The sequence below is a fragment of the Sturnus vulgaris genome, chromosome 2, assembly GCF_052056855.1.
Source record: "Sturnus vulgaris isolate bStuVul1 chromosome 2, bStuVul1.hap1, whole genome shotgun sequence".
In the NCBI taxonomy this organism is placed as follows: domain Eukaryota; kingdom Metazoa; phylum Chordata; class Aves; order Passeriformes; family Sturnidae; genus Sturnus; species Sturnus vulgaris.
Genome location: NC_142244.1, coordinates 56,228,270 through 56,255,335, shown reverse-complemented (window position 1 = coordinate 56,255,335; position 27,066 = coordinate 56,228,270). Strand labels below are relative to the sequence as shown.

At 38.3% G+C, this 27,066-nt stretch overlaps 1 protein-coding gene across 2 annotated transcripts; it reads right to left on the bottom strand.

Annotated features, from left to right (window-relative positions):
* Nucleotides 1-353: 353 nt before the first annotated feature.
* Nucleotides 354-25,737, bottom strand: NEK5 (NIMA related kinase 5). 2 transcript variants are annotated; one of them, XM_014868861.2, is made up of 23 exons: nucleotides 25,682-25,737; nucleotides 24,484-24,624; nucleotides 22,668-22,764; nucleotides 21,203-21,300; nucleotides 19,079-19,162; nucleotides 18,901-18,971; nucleotides 17,554-17,640; nucleotides 16,462-16,516; nucleotides 14,238-14,438; nucleotides 14,070-14,151; nucleotides 12,374-12,510; nucleotides 8,945-9,144; nucleotides 7,458-7,524; nucleotides 7,020-7,139; nucleotides 6,651-6,734; nucleotides 6,449-6,550; nucleotides 5,528-5,608; nucleotides 4,632-4,700; nucleotides 3,727-3,850; nucleotides 3,377-3,532; nucleotides 2,252-2,389; nucleotides 1,497-1,608; nucleotides 354-1,110 (listed from the first exon to the last, which is right to left on the bottom strand). In XM_014868861.2, exons 2-23 carry the CDS (start codon nucleotides 24,598-24,600, stop codon nucleotides 915-917), a joined length of 2,478 nt encoding a protein of 825 aa, XP_014724347.2. In that variant the 5' UTR covers nucleotides 24,601-24,624; nucleotides 25,682-25,737; the 3' UTR covers nucleotides 354-914. The 2 variants fall into 2 exon arrangements, with proteins under 2 accessions (XP_014724347.2, XP_088015755.1); XM_088159629.1 differs by lacking the exon at nucleotides 3,377-3,532.
* Between the last annotated feature and the right edge of the window lie 1,329 nt (nucleotides 25,738-27,066).

Sequence of the window (27,066 nt, the reverse complement as noted above, 5' to 3'; positions counted from 1 at the left end):
AGGCTCAGGGGGGACCTTACCACTTTCCATAAGTGCCTGCCTGGAAGGAGGGTGGAGCCAGGTGGGGGTCAGTCTCCCAGGTAACAACTAACAGGAGAAAACGGCCTCAAGTTGCACCACGGGAGGTTTATATTGGATATTAGGAAAAATTTTGGCATAGAAAAGGTTGTCAAGCATTGGAACAGACTGCCCTGGGAAGGGGTGTACTCACCATCCCTGGAGGTATTTAAAAGACATGGCACATAGGGCCAGGGCTTAGTGGTGGACTTGGCAGTGTTAGGTTAACAGTCAGACTCAATGATCTTTTCCAACATAAATGATTCTTTGAAAAAAACTGCTAAAATCAGACTACAGACTGTAGTTTTCCCTTTATTTTAGATTCACTTGGATTGTATGAAATTTATGTTAAAAAATGTGTTTGGAAGAACATACATACCTACATGTTTTATTAGGAACTGGCGACTGCACAATTCTCATGGTGCTAATAAACGCTTTTACTGCTACTATATAAAATTCCTGAGCAGTTGCTGTTACTACATAGGGTCAGTACTGTGTAAATGAAACTGTAGATTACAAAGCTGCGCTGGCAGTACACATTGATTATGAAAAGCTGGAAGAGATTTTTAAAACAAGGAGTTGATTTATCTAGGGAAATAAAATACACAAACTAGGAGACTCTTACATGATACAAAAATGGTTAAACAGAGTACACAATCAGAAACTTGCTCAAGCAAGACTTGTCAGGTAAGTCCAGGTAGTTCAGAATAATAGATGAAACAGCATTTCAAGCTGGATGAGGATTTTTCAGTGTTCAGACATCTGAAGAGTACCCTGATTTATTTTTCCTTTAAAGCAAAAGAACTGCAGTCTTCAGTTGATTTTAATTCTTTTTCATGATGTGCATCAACACCAAACTACCCATGATAATTTTCTATATCATCATCAGATTTTCCAAGTTTATCAGGTAAACTCGTCTTTTCTTCATCTGTTTGACCTTTATTTATAGAAAAGTTGTGAGATTCCATGGTTCTCTCTGCTGGCAAAGTTGACAATTTTTCCAGAGATTCCTCCAGCTCGCGTCTGAGTTCATCTTCAGAATCTTCAAAATTCCTGCAAAGTAAAATGGAGAATTATATGAATTAAATAAATATTACTTTATTACAAACCTTTCTCAGTTCAAGGACGCTTAGGTTTTTTTAAACACTTTATAAATAATATACAGGCAACACACCTAATTGTGAGCTGTTTCTTCTGTCTCTGTCAGAATGTTTACCTTTATTTTAAAAGCAAGAAAAAATAGCTGCAAGGCCATGTTTGTATTTATGCTGTAATTTTGAATGACAGCATTGGCTGTGGCAAATTCCAGAATTAAAAGTTAAATTAGCAGACTCTGTAAGTTTTATTTATGAATTTTTAAGAACACGGAAAAACTTTAGGCAATGCAACCCAAAAACTGTCCAGTTATGTGGATTTATCTTCTGATGTGCTTGACTTACGTGTCTTCATCATCTGATCTTGGCTCAAGTCTGCCTTGATCAACAGCAGCAGAGTATGCTTCTGAATCATCTTCCTTGTTTTCTTTAGGAGGCAACAGAGTTAATCTCCCTTCTGTAAAGAAAGATAAAGTTTCCTTCATAGACTTGTATAGTAGAAAACTATAAAGGTATATGTAAAGGAATAGCAAATAAATAAATGCTTGTTTTGCTGTTGTTCAAATTACAACAATGTAAATGTCACACTTCTGTTGATGCTAAGTAAATGTAATTTTTTTAAACAGTCCTTAGGAAAGTGGGCTGCAGTGTAGGTGAGTTTGAATCAATTGCAGTGTCAGCTGTATCAGCATGGACCCTATTGTAAAGTGGCCGCTGTCATTTAAGTCACCATGCATGTATTTGAATAGATGCTTTTTACAGGGTTCTTCAACCTCAATAGTTGCAGGGGCTAGCTCCAGGTTTGTGGTACCTACCAGCTTGCTGGCAGTAGTAGTTTTCCTCTGTATACCCAAGCAAATGAAAGAATTACTTATGGAGGTAATAGCCAGTAAGTAGGGCTTGCCCTTTTCCCTGCTTTTGAAAACAGCAATGTCGAGGAAGAGGTCTCTCAGTGCTTCAGGGACAGAGCAGAGGTTCTGTCTCTGTTTTTCTAGGTTTCCAACTGCTTCAAAATATTGTTCCTCATCACAGACCCTCTGCCAAGGGTAGAAGAAATATTAAAGAAAACCATGCAGAATTTACAGGAAAAAATATCCTACCTTTGTCTTCCTCAAAACAGATAAAGGAATCATCAGACAGCTCTGCTTTTGCTAAGATGTTCAGGAGTGTCTCTGGTGGTGTCTGCTTCCACTGCTTCCTGTTTTCTGGGATGTCTTCAGGCAGAATAACATGGTCAGCTGAAGAAGAGCAAGATTCTCAGGTCATTAAAGCATTGCTGTATCTCGGCACTGTCTTTTGTCAGATTCAGACCTTCTAGTCTCAACACTGATTTCTTCCTTTTGTGTAATTCTGGAATCTATTTTTTACCTTTATGGAATACTCCTGAGGGGTTTTTTTTGTAAGTACTTGATCTGATGGATAGGGAAAAATAGTCCGGACTACCCATCACTAAAAATGTTTAACACTGGTTTTAATGCTTAAGTAACTTCTTATTAATCCTGGAATAAGCACGTGCAGCTTCACTGAGCAGTCCTTGCTCTGAAACTTGTTGGCTTCTTGGTTTGAAAGAGCTTAAACAAAGTTCCTGTTTCTTTTGTGCCCTGTGGTCTTTCATCTAAGGCAGAATGAACAAAACGTGGTGTATTAATAATATTCTGCTTTGTCTTTACTACCCATGCAAGCTCTTCAGGTTTTTTTTTTCTATCTTGGGTGTGCAGAGCATGCTGGAATGCTGGAAGAGCTCCTTGTTTGCATAAACCAGACACTGGAGATACTTGTCTGCCTGGGAACATATGCAGTGGTACTGTAAGAAGCCTAAGGACTAAGCCACAGCCACAGCTGGGTGAGGTGGCACTCGTGACAGTGGTGGCACCGCCACTGTGTGCAGAGGGAAAAGAGAACTCCACCACACTCCAGGATGGCATTGGCACTCACTGCCCTAGTTCCTGTGTGTCTGCAGCTCAAGGCCTGAGAAAGTGGTGATTAACTTAATAGATTGGCATTTTGAGCCAGGCCACACACTGACTCATAAAACACAGCATTTTTGATATGTATGAGCAACACAACATGATTGCAGTGTTAGAGGGGAAAATGAGAACTGTTTTCTATGGCTTAACATCTACAACACCCTCTGCTGTTACAAAGTCCTGCAATTAAAAGCCTGCTGGATCGTGTGAACATTCAGGTATGGATGAATTCAGTCTGCCTGAATTTTAGGTGCTCACTGCTTTCACTGAAAGCTGAAGCTTTCCCATCGAGTTCATTTCCAGCCATAGTAGGACATGCAGATGTGACATCAGCACCAGCTAAAAAATTCAGTAGTGTCTGAGGGGCTCCAGGTTGCCAATGTTTTCTGGGTTTTTTCATATCATGTATGGACTCTAAGGGAAAAAAAAGAAGAGGAAAAGTTCTGTGGATTTCTTTGTAAAGCAGATGTCCATGTGATTATAATATTATGTGATATAAAAAAAGAGCTCGTGAGATAAACTTGCTATAGCCTGTAGTTACTGGATTTACCTAACTCCTATGTAATTTTCAGGATTAATGCTCAGCATTGCATTTGCCCAATAAATACCTGTTGGGTAGTCACACAGTTTTTCCAAAGCTCTGTCTGTATGATTTTCATAAACTTCCACCAATTTCTCCTTAAGATTTTCACCATCCACAAAAGTTAAAGTCTCATTGAGTTTATCTTGTTCCTGAAAAAACAATTAGTTACTCTGGAAACAGTAAGCAAATATAGTACAACAGTTAATCCCTTCTTTATATTACTATGTTTGCCAGCCAATCTCATGTATGCACAGGAAAATTGTGCAACAAGAAGTGAAGTAGCAGGACTCAGAAGCCACATTGTGATTTGTGCATCAGAGGGCTGCATGGGGCTCCACAGAAATGGGAAACAACAGAATGACAAAACAGTGCTTTATAAATTAAGAATATATATACTAAAAATAATTTTTTGTTGCTGTTAGTATTTTTTAAAATTCTAATATACCAATAAAAATCTTAATAAGTAGCTACTACTTATTGATATGCCACAAATATAATTTTGCTAAATGAAAACATAATATTGTCTCTAGTCGTTCTCGCTTTGTGATATAATGTAATACTGTTTCATTTCTGAAAAGAAACAGAAATGTACTACAACAATCCACAAATCAAATTTAGCATTTGTAAACTAACTCAGTTTGAATTGTTGAGGTAAGTTCTTCCTCTCAAGCCCATTTCAGGAAATTTAAATACCTGCACTCCTTCATATTTTACTATGTGAAAGACTGGCCCAAGTATCACCCAGTTTTCTTCTGAGCAATTCTCCCCTTGTAAAAGGGCAGACATATGCAACATGACAACAAATCCTCAATAGGAAGCGTCATTACACCAAAGGCAGAGCATGATAGTAATGGAAACAAATCTTAGATTATGGACCTGTAATGCTTTCCTATTTCTAATGTAAATGCTTTGAATATAACTAAAACATACCTCTGCTTCTTGAATGCTGTCTTCCTCAGGAAAACATACATCTAAATTAATTTCAAATTTTACTCCTCCCTAAAGAAAATTAGTATGTTATTAATTTGTTTTAATAAATAAAAGCATTTCATTAAAAGCACATAGATTATATGGAACTACAAATTTGAAAATCATTCTTCTATTAAAAACAGCTTCTATTTAACAACATTTTTCTTCTATTTCAGAAGATCAAAGTTGAACACATTGGACAAAAATAGATTTCCCTAAACATAATCCTTTTCCTTTACTGACATTTTAAAATTACTACATCCACTTTTGATTTTAAGGGCCTTTGATAAACATTTAATTCAGATCATTGCAATGCACGGAGTTGGTTCTTAAAGCTGGTTGTCAACCAGAAATAAAATTGAATACTGTACTGCTTCCATGCAATATTTCACAAAAGACTTTTAGTCCACTTCACAGTGATCTTACGGTCAGAAACATTCCTGGTATCTTATGTGCATTTCTAATTCAATTCCCATCTCCTTCTATGATTTAAAAAGCAGTATAGGGAATCACATTTTATAACAAAATATTTTAAAATTAGCAATCTGACTTGACTTTACTTAGACTTTGAATAAACATGAGTTCTCATGCACTACTAATGCAGTTTGATATAAGAAGTAGAAGGTAGAGATTGATTACTAAGTGTGAATATCTAAAGGGAATCTCCCTCAAATGATCAGAAAAGCTCATTTATTTTCTTCTGATATAAACTTTTATAAAACAGAAAACCAGCACTCTTAATTGACTGTCAAATAACTTAATTTCCAGACCTACCATAGTAACACAGGAATTTGAAATGTACAGACATAATAGGAAATTAAAAAAAACCAAAACAATACAACAGTAAAGATGGATACTTTTGTGGTATGTCTCTTCTCTAATATTGTTTGATCTTGTCTGTCCTGGAGTCTGACTTGTTTAAAGTTTTCCTCCATATCCTGGAAGGAGAGAAAAAAAACAGTTTGTGTGTATACCACATAAAGAAACAGACTTCTTCAAGTAGCAAATATAGTAATAAATTTCCTTTACATAGCTGTGTAAGAATATTCCATTCATTGCCAATTCTGGCTTATCTGGCAAAAAGGAAAAACAGAAATTCTTGCATAAAGTGCAAACCTCCGATTTTTCAAAAACCCATGTTAGAAAGATACAGTATTGTGTCAAGATATAATACATCTTTTATGGTCACATGCAAGATGACTCAGACTCATTTTATTCTGGAAAACTCTGGAAGTGATTAAAATCAAGATTTTAGTGGAAACCTATGCCTCTAGAAAGTATAGCCCTGTTTTGCAATATCTTGTTTCCTGGCAACACCTAAAATGTTTAATTACTCCTTTTCATATTTTTCTGTCTCCTGTAAGAATGTGTCAGAGAAAAGCAAAGTCAGTAACAGTACACAGCTTCTTCTGTGATCTGTAGCAATCAGTGCATGCCTTCAGCCTCAGGAGAAACCACAACAATTTACAGATTTTACTTTTATGCGGTTTCTCCAAAAGATGGAGAGCCCGTGAAACAAAGTGACACCAGGCAGGCCCAAAATCTAATGTTTCTTTTTCATTATCATGTATTTCCCATTAAGTCACTGGGAATTCATTCTCTCCTAATGTGGCTCTGGCTGCCCATAACCCAGTTTATTTCATCAAGTGGTGTAAATTCCTTTTAGTAAAAGTCAGATCCAGGATACTACTGATGTTAGCAGGTTTGTCCCAGAGAATGAATCAAAGACATGTAGGTCTTGCTCAGAAAGATCTATTTAGATGGGATGGTACTGATACCTGAAGTGATTCTCCTGTTCCAGATATATCTTTGTTTTCAGACTGGTGCTCAGCTTTCCCTTGCCTCACAAGATAGGTTTTATCTTGTATTTTCTGGTTCTCCTAGGGAATATTTAAAAAAACCCATTATTTTCAATTCCTAATAAATTATTCTAGCAGAAAAAAAGTAAGTATGAGTACCCATATGTTTGAGCTTTGTTACCTGGACTACTCCTGCTCTAAATCTGAATTCTTTTATGGCACTGTGGTATTCTTCCCGAATTTTCTGCAATTGTTTCAAATACTCCTATTAAAGAATAGTAGGGTAGAATATGTTTTTAATAAACCAAAGATAGAAAGATTAAATGTATTTGTATATGTTCACATAAGACAGAAGTATCAGTTTGTTTTCTGTCTCCCAAAAGCAAAACTATAAAAGTATATTGTTTCTCTATTAAAAGATGGGAAAAGAATGGAAAAGAATCGATGATGGAAAAGATTATCTGATGAAAATGAATTCTTATGCCAGGAATATTACTGTCAAGAAGTATAAGAAAAGAGTTTTAGGCAATTAAAGAAGAGATTAATTTACCTGTTCTTTCATTTCATTCTTTCTAGACATGTTTTGCTGATGGTTTTTGAGATGCTCTTCCTTTTTTTTCTGCTTCTGTATTTGGTCATGATATGGGTCAGCAGAGGATGGTCGCAGTCCCTATGGATGTACAAATTCATTTAGAATCCTCTCCTTCAGTGCTCACTCAATTCATTCTCCCTGCTCCACTGAAGAACGCAGTAAGGCACGTATACATTTTTGGAGGAAAAAGTCACAGTAAAATTTTACATGGTTATGGTTTTGTATGAGAAAATAAACCCTTAGGAAGAACAGTGCAGAGCAGATGAGGGAATTTGCTAGAGCAAAACCTTCTACCTGACAGTGTTATAGTTTGCTGTTCAAAAGACATCAATTCATCTTTGGACTTTCATTCTCCTTCTTCTACAGATCTTATTCTGTGGTTCAGCATTTACCTACCATCTGCTTTTCCACTTTAATCTTGTACTGCTGAGCTTCAAACCGCCTTTGAAGAAATTCTGCAGTCCTGAGAGAAGAAAGTGATGTACATATACTACATTTTATTTCACAGACTCTGCTACCTTTGCACAAATAATTCTCTATAGATTCTATCACATATGACAAACAGAGCTTTCTTTGTACTATATGAATATATAAATACGGATAAAATATGTATAAATAAGGCACAAGAGTAAAATTAGGAAGCATTCCTCCAAGCACTCCCTTTCCTATTACTTCAGTTACTTAAGTCTTTTGAAGAGTGCAGCAGAGCTCTTCCACCTTTTATCTTATAAATGGTATTGAAAGCATTAATTAAAACAAAATTGATTTCCCTGGTCCTCAAAATAGTGAAAACTGTCAGAATGGAGGCTGTATATTCAGCAACCTTTTTATTCTCTTTCTCCTCTGAGAAAGGATAGAATTATTCTATCAGTCAAACTTTGTGTAGTTTTTAAACTTTTCCTTTGCTTTTTTATATAAAATAACCATCAATCACTTGTAAGCTCTCTGTTTCCCATTTATTTAATTTCCTGCCTTGGGAATCCACTCGTGCCACAGGGAGTCAAACTGAATTGACTCTATTGTTCTTAAATAAGACACCAGAATTCAGGTCAGGAAGGATGTTCTAAATCTGAAGATCTGTAACTGAAACATTCTAAACACTGCTGTTGTTGAGTGAAAATTAATGATTCTGTCAACTTTAGAGGAAAGCTTTGGAAGTATTCAAAATTTCTTTCTCAACATTTTCAATGTTCATCCACACTAAAAATGGCCAGTCACAAAATGGACAGGAAATCTCCTAAGGTTGTACCTCTAGTTTGCAACAGAAAAGCTTTAAAGTAAATAAACTGCTAGAGAAAGGGTCTTTATATCTGAAATAGAAATATAAGCATTGCATGAAAAAAAAACCCACTTTCATGGCCTGCCTCTCACTCTGTTCCCTTCAGTGATGAACTGCTTCTGATCTTTGTGTTATTCTCCTCCTGGTGTGACAGGACTGGAAAGACAGTGTTTATCCTTGGTATAATCAGAGATTCTACAGAAAGCTTGTGTTTTACTTTTCGCCCAGTAAAAGACTGGGCTGAGACTTGGGAGACATTTTGACAATGAAATGTCAAACACCAGGTCAATTCAGATGGAATTTCTGGATGAAAAGGAACAGGAATTCTGTTGTTGTGTAACAAAGTTACATTAAAGAAAAACAAAAACCAACCAAACAAACAAACAACAAAAACAAAACAAAAAACCAAACAAAAAACCAAAACGAAAACAAAAAACCAACCAAACAAAAAAAAACCAACCAAACAAAACAAACCCAGAAAATGAATCAAAGACGAAGCAGGCAAGGCATCCCACTAAATCAGCTGTGCCCAGCACATTACTTACTCAAGAAGGCTGATAGCTCAAAATACACAAAACAGACATAAATAGAGTGAAATGTTTACCAATCAGGTGGTGGAGGTGGAGGTGCAACTTGTCCTTTTAGTTTATAGTAATCTTCAGCTCTTTGGCTGATATGAGACAGGTCATAATCCGCATTAGCTTTCCTTTGCAAGTTGTCAAGCTTCTCATAGTAATGACCATAATGACCACGTACTCTAAAGCTTTCTGGCCTCTCTGCCATATTAAATCTGGAGGTCTGTGGCTGAAAATATAATAAAGGATGTTATTTTACCTGTACTCATTTGTATCAGCACAAGTTTGTACTCACCTCCTGTACTTCTCCTCAGTCTGAGTTGCACAGTAATATGACTGTCTATGGTATGGATAGTTTTCCAAATCCTTTCATATATAACCCAGAAACTTCCAAATATCTCAGGGCTTGTGTGATCTCACCATTGCCTTTTCCTTTTCCCCTGTTCCATCAGCTCCTGTCATTAAGCAGAAGCCCACACTGTTGTGTGAGTCAGCATGGGGCTTTGTACTCTGTAGTGTCCTTGCCCCAGAGTCACTTCATTGTTCTGGAGCCTAAAGCACTGAATTATTTCCAGGAGAGCCTCATTTTGACATGTAATAGCAAGGGGAATCTGGGATGTAGTTTTGGACAGTACAGGCATTGATGGCTGCTTTCAGGGGAGCACTGTGCTGCTTCATTTCACATCTCTTTGACTATGTGCATGTGGGAGTTGGGCTTTCATTTCTCAAAGCCCTTACTGTGATGAAACAGCCCTGTATTTCTCCTTGGAGATAAGACTGTCATTTTTATTTCTCATAAGAACACTGGAAAGAAGATTATCACCTAGCTGCCACTGCATGATATAACTGTGGTCAGACATCCACAAACTTTTCCATTGTGGGAGACTATATGGTGCATGAGAAAAATGCTAAATTTTGCTTACTTTCTTACATAAATGTAAATGCACCTAAGTATCACTTTCCCAGATAGTAAATACATTACATACTCCCCATTTTTCTTCTTAGATACACTGAAAATAGGCTCATGTCCCTGTGGTAGAGTCCAGATTACAGAAGAATATAAATTCACATCTGTATAAGAAGAAAGTTTCCAACTGTCAGAAAAGTTCCCAAGGAAGAAGTAACCTCAAAAAGTGTTTATCTCATTCCTCAGTGAAGTAGGTTTTCCAATATAGTATTCAGAAGTACGGCAATCCCAAGCAGTAGGGAGAACAAATTAGTCTATCCAAATAAATGCCAGAGGAGTGAGAACTGTGACTAGTGAAGCAGGCACCAGGAAGTCATGCTTGACCAACTCACTAACATTCTACAATTAAATGACTGGCTTGACAGACAAAGGGAGAGCAAGGGGACATTTCCTACTAAACAATTGCCTTCATGGATGCTTTTGACTTACTGTATGCCTTAAAATCCTCATAGGGAAGCTGATGAATTGAGGGGGGATGAGCAGACAGTGAAATTTCTTGAAAAGTGGCTCAGAGGGTAGTGATCACAGGGTGAAGCATAGCTGAAGGCCAGTAACTGCAGTTCAACATCTTCACTAATTATTTAGGTCACAGGGGAGAGTGCACCCTCAGCAAGTTTGCTAATACAAACTGGGAGGAGTGGCTGATACACCAGAGGGTTGTACTGCCATCCAAAAGGACCACAAAGGGCTGGAGAAATGGGATGACAGAAACTTCATGGCGTTCAACAGTAGAAGTGCAAACTACACTCTGCACCAGTATATGCTGGGAAGCAGCTTGGCAGAGAAGGGGGGCCTGGTGGACAACAAGTTGACCATTAGCCAACAATGTGCCCTTGCTGGAAAGGTGAATGACATCCTGGCCTGCATGAATAAAACTATTCCCAGCAGGTCAAGGGAGGTGATCTTTTTGCACTGCTCAGCACTTGTGAGGCCACACATGAAATGTTGTGTCTAATTCTGAGCTCTCCAGAACAGAACAAAAGAGACAGTTATAAGCTTGAAAAAGTCCAGCGAAAAGCCTGGAGCATTATTTGGATGAGGAAAGGCTAAAAGAGCTCAGACTGTTTAGCCTGAAGGTGGGATCTTATTAATGGTTATAGCTACCTGAAGGGAGAGTGCAAAAAGAATGGAGCCAGAACTCTTTCCACTGGTACCCAGTGACAGAGGCAATGGGCACAAACTGAAACACAGAAGGTTCCCTCTGAACATCAGAAAACATTTTTTTCGCTGAGGGGGAGGGTGCCTGAGGGTGAGGCACAGGTTGCCCAAATAGGATTTAGAGTCTCCATCTTTGGAGATATTCAACAGCCAACGGGACATAGTCCTGGACAACTGGATCTAGATGACCCTGCCTGAGCAGGGGTGTGGACAAGGTGATGACCACAAGTCCTTTTCAACCTCAACCATTTTCTGTGGTTCTGTGAATCCTGAAGAAACACCTTTAAAGTGTGGCACTATGCAAGTATCCCTGAAACCCTGCACACTGTTTATTTGGATGTTGAAATAATGTGGAAACGTTCCCAATGTAGGTCAAAACACTGGGCAATATTCTGCCTTTGATTATAGCAGTGCACAGTGAAATGAAACTACCTTTCCAACTTAATCCATCTCTGGATTTGCATTGGCAGAAATGTAACTGTGAGGAAGATTAAGTCCTATGCTCCACATAGGGCCAGTATTATTCATAGTAAGTGTTAGTGATGGCATGATGGATGCAGTTCTGGGAATTCCATGCTCCCTATCAGCAGTTAAGCTGTAACAGCTCATGGAACTGCAGTGTGCAGATCTGGGGGCTCCCAGATCCTAAATGTGCTGTGCTTATATTCACCAGCATTCAAGGTACTACTGCATGCTCTTAAAGATGAACATAAATGTGTGCAGTGACGTTAAGAAAGAGGCTGAGCATAGCATACAGCTGATACCATGCCCGAGGAAAGGAGGGGGTGGAAAACAAGTGAGACAAAGTGGTCGTGAAAAACTGGGCTTGCAATTGGGAGAAGGCTGTCAATAACACGTATCTGAGGCAATGGCAGCGAGTGCTGGTGATTTTGCCCATGAATGAACTGTCAGAAGGGCTGAAGTAACAGGACAAGTGTATTTGCTTCTATAGCAAAAAAATGCAAACGCGGAGCTTATTTACTTTTGTGCAAACATAAAGGCAAAGCATGCCTGAATCCTTTTGTTACAAAGGACCATACCAAAGCAGCCTAGATTCAGTATTTACCATTTAGGCTTTCAAAACATCTCTTCTGAGGATTCAGACACATTTAACTGTCTCTACTCTTAGTATAGGCATTAAGCTAAATAGACATCTTAATGTCTTAAGCCTTTAAAAGTATCTTTTTAATGTGCAGGTATTTGCTTTCTGAAGATTATATATATGTGTGTGTGTGTGTAATAATGTATAATTCTGAAGGTGTGTGTCTGCATATGTGTGTATACCTATATATGTGTGTGTATATATATATATGAGAATGTGGATACACAGTACCTGAATAATAGGCTGTCGTGCTCTTGAAGGAGGCTTCCATTCATTTCTTTGAAATAATTCTTGTTTCTTGAAAGGCATCACTATTCCAGATTCCAGAGAAACTGGGTCCTGTACTCTTGATTTCTGAAGTTTATATGCTTTTTAACAACAAGAGATTAAAAAATTGCATTCTGTGCTCTCCATGCGATTAATGATCATGTGCTTGCAAACCATAGTAGGATGCCCACACCTAACATTGACAGGTTAAGTTAATAAACATTCCCTACATCCTTTCATCATCATCACCGTATCTCACACCTCCTAGGCATTCTGCTTTTCATTCTGAGAACGACATGCTTTGAAAACATGGTTTGTCACATTCATGTAAAGAGGATCTCTTTGATTAGTTTTGCACAGCACACTGAATAAGAAGCAGACCTTTATAAACTAGAGTGTTGATTTCATGCTAGTTCTGAGAACAGAAAGCAGGAGGTCTAATTCACAGGCTCTAGGTGCCTCTGCTTAGGCATCCCCTTTCTAAACCCAGCCCTCTATACTCTACAAATTGATAGGCAATGTTGTAGTACTTGTGAAATTTGAAAAGAAAGGCTGAAAACTGAAAAATCTACCTTATCAGTCTCCCATGTAGAATACAAGTACAGACCATTCCAGTTTGGTCAGTCAGTATTTTGCAAATATCTTAGATGAAGTAATGAAAAGCAGTATCCCTTCTTGGATTAAGTAGTTTCTAAGTGATTTTAAATCTTTCATGAGTATTGACTGTTAGAGTATCTTGTTTGGTAGATAAAATGTATTAAAACTATGATTAAATGACCAAAGTTTGGGGTTTTTTTAAGTGCTTAAGTTATTTAGTTGCTCAGGTTTCTGTCCAAATTGCATTGGTTGAACGGGCAGATAAATCTCATTGAAAGTCATTTTAAAAATAACATGGATTCCTACACTACTGATGGATATTTTTGAAGGGGGGTGAAGGAGGGGAGTCCAAAGTGTAGCTAAGTGACTACATAGGTTATTTTCACAGAACTGTTCTAATTGTTTTGATATTTCAAAGATAAATTTGAGTATTCATTGTGATATAATAAAGAACATAGAATTAGAACAAAGTTACACTGCCAGAACCATGCAGATATTCAACAGTACATAGACATACATTTAGTCTCATGTTTTCTTAGAAACTGCATACACAGTCTGGTCTATCAATAGGCATTAAATAGAGTTCACTGTCTCACAATTTAACAATTAACTAAATTAATTATTTTTAAAAATAACAATTTAATAAAATGTATAAGACTTTGTAAAATACTAAGGAGCATGTTTTGCAAGATTTATGCTTTTTTCACACAGTAAGGATGTTCTCCATGTGACGCACACAAACTAGACCAAAGCCTCTCACTTATGGAAATTCTGTTTTTTAAAGAACTAAGATTAGCGTTTCAGCACTTCCCTATGGCAGCTCTTCTAGATGACTGTAGCTACTGAGGCAGTTTTAAAGCTGTGTTTCCCTGAACAGGACACCAGGGCATTGCCCGGTTGAATGGCTCTGCTGTTGCAGTTCTCTCCACTATTTAATTTTCGCTTTGGGTGAAACCCTTCATCCAGATGTGCAGCAGAGATTGCTGGAGTTGCAGCCAACATTTGTATCATAACTAACAAATGTTACTGTAGAACTAATGATACATAATATTATTATCATTACCTTGTATCTGCTTGGCTCTTGAGTGAGATGCTGAAGGCCTTTTTCTATGTACCACAGTGTGACTGAGTTCTTCCTGTGCTACCTATCAGAGAAAACAGTATGTGATAGAACTGTTCATAGTACTTTCACACTTATTTTCTCTCAGCAGGCAGCAATACAGTCACTCACCTCAGGGGGCAGATACCTGAGAACAAGCTTGTGCAAGAAGGGCTTCCTTAGAATAGAATTGATGGATGGTCGATCTCTCGGAGATATTTTAAACAACTGGGAAATTAACATCCTCAGATCGTAGGAATAGTTAGGAGACACTGGCTGAAAACGCCCTCTGCAAATCTTCAGCACCAGTTCATGCAAACTATTGCCTTGAAACTTAATTAAGGAAAACAATAAAAAGAGGACAGTAAATACTACTGGTTCAGAATGATGGACTAGACACCCCAAGTTGAAAACGGTACTTGTTGATACAGTCATAGAATGGTTTGGGTTGGAAGGGACCTCAAAGATCATTTCATTCCAACCACCCTGCCATGTGCAGGGACACCTTCCACTAGACCAGGTTGCTCAGAGCCCCATCCAGCCTGGCCTTGAACACTGCCAGGGATGGGGCATCCACAGCTTCTCTGGGCAACCTGTGCCAGTGCCACACCACTGTCACAATAAAGAATTTCTTCCTAATACCTACATTTACCATCTTTCAGTTTAAAGTCATTCTCCCTTGTCCTATCACTACATACCCTTGTCAAAAGTCCTTCTTCATCTCTTTCAGGCCCCCTTTGGGAACAGGAAAACTGCTCTAAGTCTCCCTGGAGCCTTCTCTTCTCCAGGCTGAACAACCCCAGCTCTCTCAGCCTGTCTTTGTAGGAGAGGTGCTTCAGCCCTCTGATCATTTTCATGGCCCTTCTCTGTCATTCCAATAGGTCCACGTCCTTCCTTTGTTGGGAGCTGCAGAGCCGCAGAGCCGGATGCAGCATTCCAGGTGGAGTCTCACAGAGTGGAGTAGGGGGGAGAAGCCCTGTGCTGTGGAATCCCTCCACAAATCCTTCCTTTCTAACCATGGTTTGTTGTGGAAAATTAATATAACCACTCTCTGATTGTGTTTCCTGGTTTCAGCTGCACAACTAAAAGGTCTAATGACTTCTGTACCCAGAAGAGTTTTATTCACCTTCTGCTGTCAGACAGCAACACAGAAGCCCATCTTTCCAGAATGAAACATCATATGTTTTGCCAAAAGCTGTTCAACAGAGATCTACATACACATTGTCTTCACAGGGTTCACCTTCAAAACCTCCCTTCACCCAACAACTTCTGCATTCTGTGCTCCCTCCAGAACAAAGACACAATCCTGATTTTTTAACAAGTGATGCCAGTCAGGTAATTCAGTCCTCTCAGTTCACTAGATCGCTTAAGAGGCCAGCATTGATATAGTTTTTAGGGCCTTAGGCAAAAAACCCCCCAAGTTCTTTCTAAAATCACCCTTGTATTTATGTGGCTATTTTGAAGGTGGTAGAATTGAATTTACCTTAGCTTCACTTGCATTTCCTGTCTATGTATGCATTGAGTCACTGCCCTCACACTAAAACAGTGAGCAGCAATACAGAATAAAGCACCTAATATTCATACAAAGTAGTATTTCACGTTTTGCCACTTTTTGAAATCAGCAGTTTTCCTCAGCAGTATCCCCCTTGCTCCTAGCTCAGCACAATTGCTCCATTAGTGCTGCTCTACCTTCTCTGACATCTGAGCTCAGCAAAAAGTCAACATCTGCTGGTCCCAGGAATCTGATCTTTTTCCTGTTGTCAAGATTAGTTTCTGCTGTATTTCTTTCTCCATGCAATAGTCACAGGCTGAGGATTACCTCAGTTATTTTTTGACATTAATTGCTTTCAACATTTCTGACATTCATTGCTTTCAAACAAAATATATTTCCTTTAGGAAACTCCTTCCAGGATTTTTTCCTTTTTTGTTTCCTTTCCACTTTCTGGGGAAATGTGGGGTTTAGGTTCTTTAATAAGTACAGACTAGTATTTTCAAACAGGAATGAGTGAAATTATATACCTAAGCCTAACCTCGAAGCCTGTCTTTAATTCTTTCCATTGTTCATCTGTATTGAAAAAGTTTAGTAATTTTTAAAGAGCAAATGTATGTTCAAAGTATGTACACACACATGCATATATGTAAGTTATAGGAATACAACATAATACTTTTTATTTTATCATGCACAAAACAGATACAATATGAAAAGTTAAATACTAGCAGTCATTCTTTAATATCACTAAATAAGATGAAAATAACTCTTCTAGCTGACTATGAACACTATTACTACTACAGGCTTTGAAAGGTGACCACTATATTTTCTAATAATATGATAATGAGCTGATTGTACAGTACTCACAGGATGCTTCAGTGCACACAGCTCATAAAGCACACAGCCAAGAGACCAAATATCTCTGTGAATAAGAAGTAATTAAAGTTTCAGTGAAAAGTCTGTAATATTTTCATACATGTAATCAGTACCTCTTCTCAGCTTCCAAATCTATTACCGTTATTCTGTCACAGACTGGTGCAAATTTTAGTTTTTCTTAAGATGCTCTAAAAAGAACAACTAGACATTAATTTTTAGTTGTGGCACCAATGCTTCTATGGTATCTAATTAGGTTTTATCATTATAATTGGAAAAGGCACATGATACAGGAAGTCTGCTTAATATTTCTAGCAGGATGAAGGACAAAGCTGATTTGATAGCTGAGGAGACAATAAGAGAGTAAATTTGTCTGAATAGCACCTCAGAGCTGAGATGCTACTCTGAGCTCCAGAACATTTGGTGTTGACCCTATTTCCCACATGGAGAAGGGGGTCTAGGCCCACTCACCACCTGACTTTGCAGTGCTTCTCATCTGGTATTTTGTGGTAAGCCTCAGACCTAACTGTCTTTCCTGCAAGTGGCTACTGCAAATTTCCAAAATAGCCAAACTAGCAGCTTTCATTTTAGCCTATTTTTATAAATGATAAATGAGTGTATCAAAAACCCACGAACTTGGAACTGTAAAGATTCATTGGTTATTGCACCTTGGAAATGAGAAAAATTTAGTAATTGATGAAGAAGCAAATTAAGCAAAGGGAAAAATACTGGGTTTTATTTCCCAGCACTACTAATAAGAAGTATTAACAGAGAGTATAAAGTATAAGTAATTTTATAAAGCCGAAACATATAATTGTATTAAGCCTATGGATTAATCACAGCAAAGTCATGATTGCTATATTACAGTGTAAATCAAAATACTACTGACATTGTTGTATAGTATAAGATAGTTGTTGTGTACAATGATGCACCTGATTATTGTACACAATAATACAAAACTGCACAAAGGTGACCATGAGAAATTCCCATGCTCTGCACAAATACCGATTTAAACCATATTACTAAAATGAGTTCTTTCGTTTTAGCACATCCTCACACATGTAAGAAGGAAAGACAGAGACTTACGTTTTGTTGTTGTATGGTCGATTTTCACATATTTCAGGTGAAAGGTAATAGGGAGTCCCTACACAGGTATGGGCAAACTCTGTAGTACTAACAAAACACAATGAACAAAAAGGCTTACACACTGAAAAAGCTTACAGTTGAACTAGGTTAAAAGTCCCAGGTTAAAAGCCTATGGGGAAAATTACATCTGCTCTCCAAACAGTTGAATAATGGAACAGCCCATGAAAATCTACATCATTTCCCAGTTCTGTGTAAAATGACCCACTATTTTAAAAGTGAAGAGTGTCTGCACTTCAACAGAAAGCACAACAATTCCCTGTCCTTATCCTGGCCCATGAGCCTTCCATTGTATTTTCTCTCTTCTGTATAACTGAGATGGGGAACAGTGACAGAGCTTTTGTGGACACCTGGCATCCAGGCAGTGTCAATTCACCACAGAAACTTAATTCACTAGTTACAGGAGGAGAAGTACTGTCAAGCTCCAATTATATTGTTGTATAAGCCTATCATATACTTTTTTAAATGTCTGGTATTTGGACATTCAAATTCTGAGGTTTACTTCCTATCTGCTAGGTACTGTTCTGCTGTATAGAAGCAATCCTTACAGCAACTATGCCCAGAACACTTCCAAAGGAAGGCACTTTGGGCATCAGTAGTTTACATGCTGAGAATGGAGTTCTGTCAAAGATAATAAAACAGCACAAAAAGAGAACAAATATAACATTTTCCTGTTGTTATCACGCCCCCTGGCAGATTTTGGCCATACCTGGCCACTACACAGGGCAGGCCAACCTTGTTATCCCAAAGTCATTTAAGATAAAGCCTCTCGTTTTGGGAGAACAAGACAGATGCAAGGCCACCCATGCCATATTCTCAGGGCCAGGTGGTCATTCTGGGTATTTTTTAAAAAATTAACATAGGCTCCATCTTGAAGGACGTACAACATACGTCCAAACTGTCTTCCTTTACTCTCTCTTTAGTTTTAAATGCTCTTTACTTTTGTTTTTATTACCAACAGAAGTTACTACCAGTAGCTGCATGGGCAGCAATTGTGCCACCAAAATCCCTTTATGTCAGTTCCAGAGAGAATAGGCAAAAGCTGTAGCTTCTCCATCCTATGTCCTACACCTAGCAGAAGTCCAGTTACTAGGCTAGATACATCTGTGGTTCCATGCAGGATGGCATGTTTTAAGGCAACAGGAGAAAGTGTAGCATCAGACCCTTTGTATCCCAGACCTCTTGAGCAAGCACAACCCACAAACAATTTGCATGTTCAGGCTGCATTCTGGACATTGATAAACATTCCTGTTCTGTGCAGGTCACAGGCTGATTAAAAAACATGCTTACCTGTTCAACTGTCTTGCTATGCCAAAGTCCCCAAGCTTTGCTACCTTTCCATTATTGCTAAGAAAAACGTTCTGCAAATAAACCCAAAAATAGTATGTGATAATGAAAGCTGGCAAAACTTCTTAAGCATATGTTTCACAGGACAAAACAACCTCCTCTCCAGTACTAGTTTTACTACCTGTGCTTTTACATCTCTGTGTAAAATCTTCTTGTCATGAATATGCTTCAAGCCCAATGAGATCTGCACAAACCAACTGAGAATCTGCAATGAAAGTTACAGAGAACAGGTACCTATAAATTTGTGTGACTCTAATGGGGCATCTTTCTGAAATATATAAAATAAAGACAACAGCTAAATCTAAAATATATAGAAGATATAGAATGTAAAACAGTAAAAATAGTATTTTTAAAGTTAATGCCATAGACCTTTCCTTTACATTTAGTGCTATCACTAAACTAAATGGAAATAGATACCTACCCTTCTTCCCTTATTCCCATCAAGTTTTCCCTGATTGTGCTGGGACATGCACTTGAACAACGACTGAAGAATTTTGCCAAAGCAGAGTAAGAATAATAGACCTTTTTTAAGAAGCAAGGGAGTGTAAATAACAGAATAATAGAGTGTAAAGACAGAATTGGGAAGTTCCTTCTTAATCCCCAGTGATGGAAGTCATACCACCCAGCTGTAGTATTTGTAGTCCTACTGAATGTGATCCAGGAACAAAACAAACAAACGAACAAACCCCCCAAAACCCCAAAACAAAACAAAAACAAACAAACAAAAAAACCCAACCCCCCAAAAAAAAACCACAAAAAAACCCCAAAAAATAAAACAAAAAAAGGAGAAAAAAAGAGATGAAGACTGAAATGTGGTGAAAGAAGCGAGCGATGAAGAAACTTGCATAATGAGTAAGCACATGTTTATCCTTTATCCTTGATCCAGTACAGCTTTTAAATATATATTTAACTTCCAATATAGATATGTCTTCTTAAATAAGGGCCTTTTGGACTAAATTCATAAACAAAACTACAACCTGGTGATATGCTTCTCTATTTAGGAAAATTCATGCACAGGAAAGACTTTGATTCAAGTAATAAATAACCTTCTATTCATCAATGTTTGGCATTAAATAGATGATTTCCTAACTAGGGGTGCTGCCACAAATGAGGCTTTCTCAGAAGTACATTTGAAAATATAAAGATATTTTAATACTATTATGTTAAGTTGGGAAAATTTGCCTTCATTTCTTTGACCAGCAGATGTATCTTTCGTTTCTATAATCCATTCTTCTGTCTGTATTTCTTTTGCCTTGGATATGCATTATTCTGTGCCGTTGTCAAGGAGTTTGTGTGTTGGTTCTGTCCTTTGTGTTTTCATGATCTGTGGGTTTGTCCTCTATTTCCTTTCGTGTTCTCTCTGCCTCTAGTATGGCTCCCAATAGGATCTTAAAATTCATTATTACTGAACCAGTAATTCACTTTCAAATAACTTCTCCACCAAGGAGCTTCTCTTTTACTACTACAGCAAAAACAAATTTCACAATAGTTTTTTTTCCCCCCTTCAATTTCATGGCTTAGAGTATATTTCCACTAGCAGGTTGGATATTATCTACTTGGTTTCTAAGCAAAACTTCATTGTACCTGCAAAAGTATATTTTATTTATGACTAAATAACCCCAGAGTTAAGTCCACTAATTCCTACATAAATAAAATTTTCTTCAGAAAGCTAAGAGTTAGTAAAAAAATAGAGGAGTAAGTAAGGAAGAATAATTTGAAGTTCTACTTCTCTGAATTGCAATACTTATCATATTCACCTATATACAAAATAAACTATACATTAACATGGCTCAAAATCAGTCAGATGTCTGTGCTGGTTTAACAATTTAAATGGCATTAGAGAAGTTTGACTGAAATGAAATTAATGAGATTTACCAAAGACTTCAGTATAAAGGAGGACATGCCATGATGCAAATAGCACCAAGGAATTAAGAACTTGCATATAATATATCCTCCTCATAATTGGAAAGCACTATTTAAAAGAAGGTCTTCGTGGTTTAATGGGTATTTTACTAATGTAAAGAAAAAGTACATCTACAATAGAAAAAACAATAGGAGGAAGGGGCATTTAAAAAGTCATCATCATACTGCTAATGAATTAATTTCAGATCTTAAAGAGTGCTAAAAAGCCTTCACACACTCCAACTAAAATTACCAAAGTTTTCTTTAAAAGGTCAGTTATTACTGAATAATTCAAACCGTGTGTTTCACATAAGTTCTTCCCTCTAAAGAAAATGTCTTTCACCTGATCCTCATCAAAAAGCACTCCATGCTGCATATTTATCCTCTTCATTAAATCTCCACCATCACAGTATTCCATCACAATATATAGCTTGTTCTTTTCTGAAAGGAGAAGCATAATTTTGCCTTTATTCCTGTATTATTCATTAACAGCAACAACTTATTTTATTTTTATGGTCCTTCTTTCAAAATATAGCAGTTAACCTTTACCCACTCCTCCATTTCAAAGACTGAGAAAAAAAAATTGGATAAAATGGATACTTCCTGTGAAACCTGATGCAAAAATAAGATGTGAAAATATATTTAAATAGAGATTCAGAAAAATATCAAATACATGAGAAAATCCTCAAGAGACCCTACTAACAGATGTTCTTAGAGGTAACTTAGCAGAATAATTTAAAGTTCAGGTTTTTTGCTCAATAATTAAGTATGCAGTAAGGCTTAGGGAAAAGGTTAAAAGTAGACAATATTCCAAAAAGCAAAAATACACAGCAGGGCCTGCTTAATAGAAAAATTAAACCTATTCTTACCTTTCTGGGGTCAGAAGACTCTCTGATGTACATGTCCCCTAAAACATTTACAGTCCTGGTCACAGAGAACAATTTGAACAGAAGCTGCAACTATAGCTTTTATTACACAAGGCAGTGCTTATGGCAGATGTCAGAGGAAAAATAAATACAGGGAATTTATTTTCCTGGTGAATAGAATTCCTTCTACCTGTTTCACACCTGACAAATCCCTTATCCTTGAGTGATAATTCAAAATACATCTTAAGGAAAAAAACTAGCACAGCATTATGAGACTGATGCTGGATCACTGGAAAGAGTGCTGTATCAAGGTATGAGATGCCAATATTGTTTTTACATTCCAGATGCTGAAAGACATTCTCAGATGTACTAATAGATTGCATTTCTATTTAATGGCCCCTTTTTGTGCTTGCCTATTTTGTCTGTGTCTATGTATATGCATACATAAGTATGTGTGCATGCATATGTGATGCATGTATCATAACCATATAACATCATATGAACATGATATGGATTAAAAAAAAAGAGGAACCCGAGGTTAGATCAGATGAAATGATCATTCTATTTCTTGCCTATTTCATCAATCTTTTGTCCCATTTTATCAGCCTATTCCTTTCTACACTCAAAAGCTCTCTTCTGTTGAAACTCCTAGAAAATTCCCATTAAACTCTGGACTCCCATAAAAAGTCAAGACTAAAGTACAACCTGTACAGCACAGACACCTCAGGACCTAGGGTCCACGCCAAGTACCCACCCACACATGTGAAAAACACAAATGATGCCTGAATTTGATGCCTCATGTCCATTTCTAGGAGTTGAGACCTTTACCCACATTTAAGTAAGGCATGAGGGACAAGGCTAAGGGTGGTCAACTCTAGCAAGGTAGGTTTTCTGCCTACCACTCCTTTCACCACAATTAAAACAGAAATTTTAAAAGTAAACCTTGCAAAGAAGCATAGAAGGTTACAATATTTGCATGCTTCATCTTGGCCAGCAGAATGACTTCTTTCTCAGAGGCTTCTTTTTCTTTCACAGGCATCTACAAAGAATTAAGAAACTAAATGCTAGCAATGATATATTTAACCCTTTTCAAAAATAGTTACATCATTAGCGAACTATTCCCACTAATACAAAAATACAGTGTACCAAGACAATGTAGAAATATTATAAAATATGATGTATATATAACATAAATTTGCAGTGTATGTTTGAAGGTGTATTGGAACATTACTGAAGTCAAACACAATTCTGACATTTTACAAACAGGCTAATGTATACCTTTAAACTTAAGTTAAAGAATTTAAACTCTAAAGTTAAAAAAGTGCTTTAAAAATTTGAAGACTATGGATGTAGATGACTTTAATGCTAACAGGGGTGATGTCAAAAGATCAAAGTAAAAAGAAAAATAAAATCCTTCATTTTACTGATGTTACTTCTTGCTGTAACATTTCAGGCAAACTCTTTGCCCTGTTACATTAATGGAAAACTTCTATTTAGTTTATTATGACCACATTTCATCAGTACTACTTAAAAATTCATTTCTCTGAGTATCTATATTTCAAAATGTCCTCTTGTACTTACAAAGTTTCTTACCCTCATTCTTAAGAAATGTTTTTGAAATGTAATCTCTAAAGATTCAAAAATCAGTAAATGAATAAAACATATTCTACTATATAAAAAAAAAATTCACTTCAAAGTAGCAACTTTCTATCTCCAGCTTCTGATTTTTGAACAAGTAGGATTCACAGTAATATTTCATTAGCAGCCATTCTTCTAGTTGTACATCAAAATCTAAGATTAGAAATGCATGGGGTTTATTGGTCACGAGCAGAGAGAGAAATTATCCATCTTTTCATTTAGCTGTCATTACTCATGTGTCAGCTTTTCTGGGTTTGAATCTGGAAGACATACAGCTCTTTCTAGAACTCATTCTTCTACTGTAATTTTCTAATGTATTAGAAATTCACTGGGGTTGCCCAGAATAACAACAGACCTGTCAAAAGCATGTAGGCACTCATTGAAACTGACTGTTAAAACCCCTGCATTGAAATCGCAGAGATTTCCATTGCCTTTATAGAACCACATAGAGCTGTGATATTCCCTCAACACCCGAGCAAGCAGCCCTAAACTGCCTCTGCAGTCAGTGGGGAGGAAGACACGAGTTTCTTGGTCCAATTGAGCTCCTTCTAAATTAGAAATCTAAAACACATGTGATCAACAGCTTCCTAAAAAGACTTAATTCTCTTGATCTTCTTGATTCTGGCCAAGCAGCTCAAATGCTGACAGCAACAAAATGGCAACTTAACATCAGTTGAGATGAATGGAACTGCCATTAACATAAATGAGAATTGGAAAGACTCCATTGTGAATTACTCATGTCTGAAAATATGGATATGGGAAACAAGGAAATTAAAAAGCTCAGAGAAATTTACCACAGAATTGTGATTTCAGTGGCAATATTTCCATTGTAGTTGAACCAACTATTACAGAATTTGAATTAGGCAGTGCCACGCATTGTAGGCAGAAAGAAGCTTTGAAAAGAACAAAAATGCAGTAAAAAGCAAAGACTTAATATCAAAATATGTATTTAATTTATGCTTTCAAAATAATAAATTAGCAAAGAATACAGTCTTTGGAAAGCTTAGCTCTATATAATTAAGATAAAACTACAAAGGAGATAAAATATAACCGAAGTTCATGCTGAGCTAAATGCAAGCAGCACAGTCCAGTAAAGGTAATTCAGATTTTGTTGGTTTACCTTAGTTAAATTGATCTCTTTGATAACACACGGCTCATTATCCATTTTTCCTTTTGCCAAGAATATTTTGCCAAAAGATCCTTCTCCAATTTGTTTAATGATTGCATATTTATCCATGATGTATTCGTCTTAGAACAGTGGCTAAAATAAAAATTCCCCAAATTAGTACTGCACAGTCAATGCTTTAACACGAGTTGGTGCTACTGAAATAGACATTACCTTTTAAGACTGTAATTTTTATTACTTTTTATAACATTACTGCAGTTGATTCTTCCTAAAAATAGCATGTCCTGGAAGTATGCAAATTATTGCAGATCTTAACTTTTAATAAGCAGCAAATTGATGAGTGTCTCATAAAGAAAAGCACAGTGCACCCTAAAGTTAATGCATGGGAAGAAAGTACAGAGTACTGTGTAGTATCATGATATGATTTTGTAAAATGTGACATTCTTTTGTGAATGGAACAATACTGCGGAATTTTAATAAAAACAAAATAATCCATTCTATATTGGTTTAGTTTATACTAGTGTGATGTAGGGGCAGCAAAATGAAAAGCCGCAGCAGACCACGGCCAAGCGAAGCCAGGGATCAGCGGTAGTCTGGAAAGCTCTGTGAGGATCACTGAAGTCACTGGGTGCTTGCAGTGGTTGCACAGGCAAAGCTGCGCACCTAAATATGAGCACACACCACAAAACTGCTCCTATTAGTTGTTCTGAGTTTCAGCAAGGGAGATTAGCTCCGACACCAGACGTTCTCCGGCAGCCAAGCTCTGCAACACGCTCCATCGCCGGCGGCCTCCGAGGGCCACGGCAGTGCCAGCAGGGCGACCCTGGCACGTTTGGGATTTCGTGCGCGGGTCAGAGCCATTCCTGCAGGCAGCCGCGGGGGCGAAGCGGCACTCGGGGCAGATGCCCGCGCAGGGTGCGCTCCGCCCGGGCTCAGCCCCTCACCCATCGGCCACAGAGCGCTGGGGAAGGCGGCGGGGCCCGCCCCGAGTCCCGCGGGCCCGAGCGCTGCTCGGCCGGGACGAACACCGCGCGGTGTGCCCGGGCAGGGCCGCCCTGCGTCCCCATGGTGACAGGACGCGCCGCGCCGCCGGACAGCGCTCACCGGGGCCTCCCTGCCCGACGGACCGGCTCGGCCCGGCCCGGTTCGGTTCAGTCAGCCCAGCCCCGGCAGCAGCCGGGCGCCTTGGTACCTGCGTGCGCTCAGCCGCCTCCGGAGCCCGCCCGGCCGCGGGGAGGAGCCGGCCCCGCTCCGCGCTCCGCGCCTCGCCGGAGGAGTGGCGTTTGCAGCGCCCTGCGGGAGCGGCAGCAGCCTTGGTTCCTTGGCACGAACCGCCCCTCCCTCCCACGGACACGGACCTGTGGTTTGATGGTCAGTGCTAGGAGTGGGGCGGCCCGAAAGGAAATCTCGGCTTCCTCAGGGTCTTGAATTCTTGGTGGAAACTCATGTACTGGCCTATGTACAATAGGGGAGGTGAGGTATGAAGTAGCTACACTCCAGAACTACAGATCTCCTAAAGCTTTCATTGTGTATTATTCCTAATATTATTTATTACAGGGACATAATCTGGGACAGCTGCCCCAGGAGAACTCTGCCAAGAGTATTTGTTCTCTCTCTTGCCGCATTTTTCTTGTAAAGTGTCTATTTATTACCCAGTCACCAGAACAGAGCCCAAACCTGACATTGCCCATAGCATTCTCTGCAGCAGAAGTGTGTCTCCGATCAAAGTCGGAAAATTTGTCCTTATTCATGAATACATTTGCTTCCTTTCATACATGCAGTGGCATATAAAAAACTCTTTTCATTGAATCAAGGCAAAAGTTCAGTCTCAAAGAATTTTCAGGGCATTAATAGTTGCATGAACTAAAGCCTCAACTATTTATCACAGCTAAATTGTTTCCCATAATATGTCCTTCGAACATCAATTATGTATGTATGTATGTATGTATGTATTGGGTTTGCGTGGCAGGGTTTCTGTAGCAGAGAAGCTACAGAGGTGGATCTGCCAGAACCTTTCCACACGTTTGACAGAGCCAATTCACCTCCAAGGCAGACCCACCCACTTGTGTCCCCCGTCCCTCTCCCCCCTTCTCTGATTTGTTGTCCCAGAGACACTACCACCATCGCTGATGGGCTCGGCCTTAACCAGGGAAGTGAAATTGACTCCAGGAAGAAAGGAGGGTGGGAGAAAAGCGTTCTAAGATTTGGGTTTATGTTTCATTACTCTGATTTAGTTGATAATAAATCAATTTCCTCAAGTCAAGTCTGTTTTGCCTGTAACAGTAATTGGTGAGCGATCTCTCCCTGTGTTTATCTCGACCCTTGAGCCTTTCATTAAACTTCTCTCCCTTGCCCAGCTGAGGAGGGGAGTGACAGAGGCTTTGCTGGCACCTGATATCCACCCAGCATCAACCCAGCACAATGCTGCATTTCATTACATACTCAGGAAAAACACTTTTACACCTTTTCAGAGTGCTACACCATCTCCTTGAGATATGACAAGAGGACAATTTGAACAATGCTATAACTTGACTGAACATTTCTGCAAAGGTATTACCGACTTCAAATACACCTAAT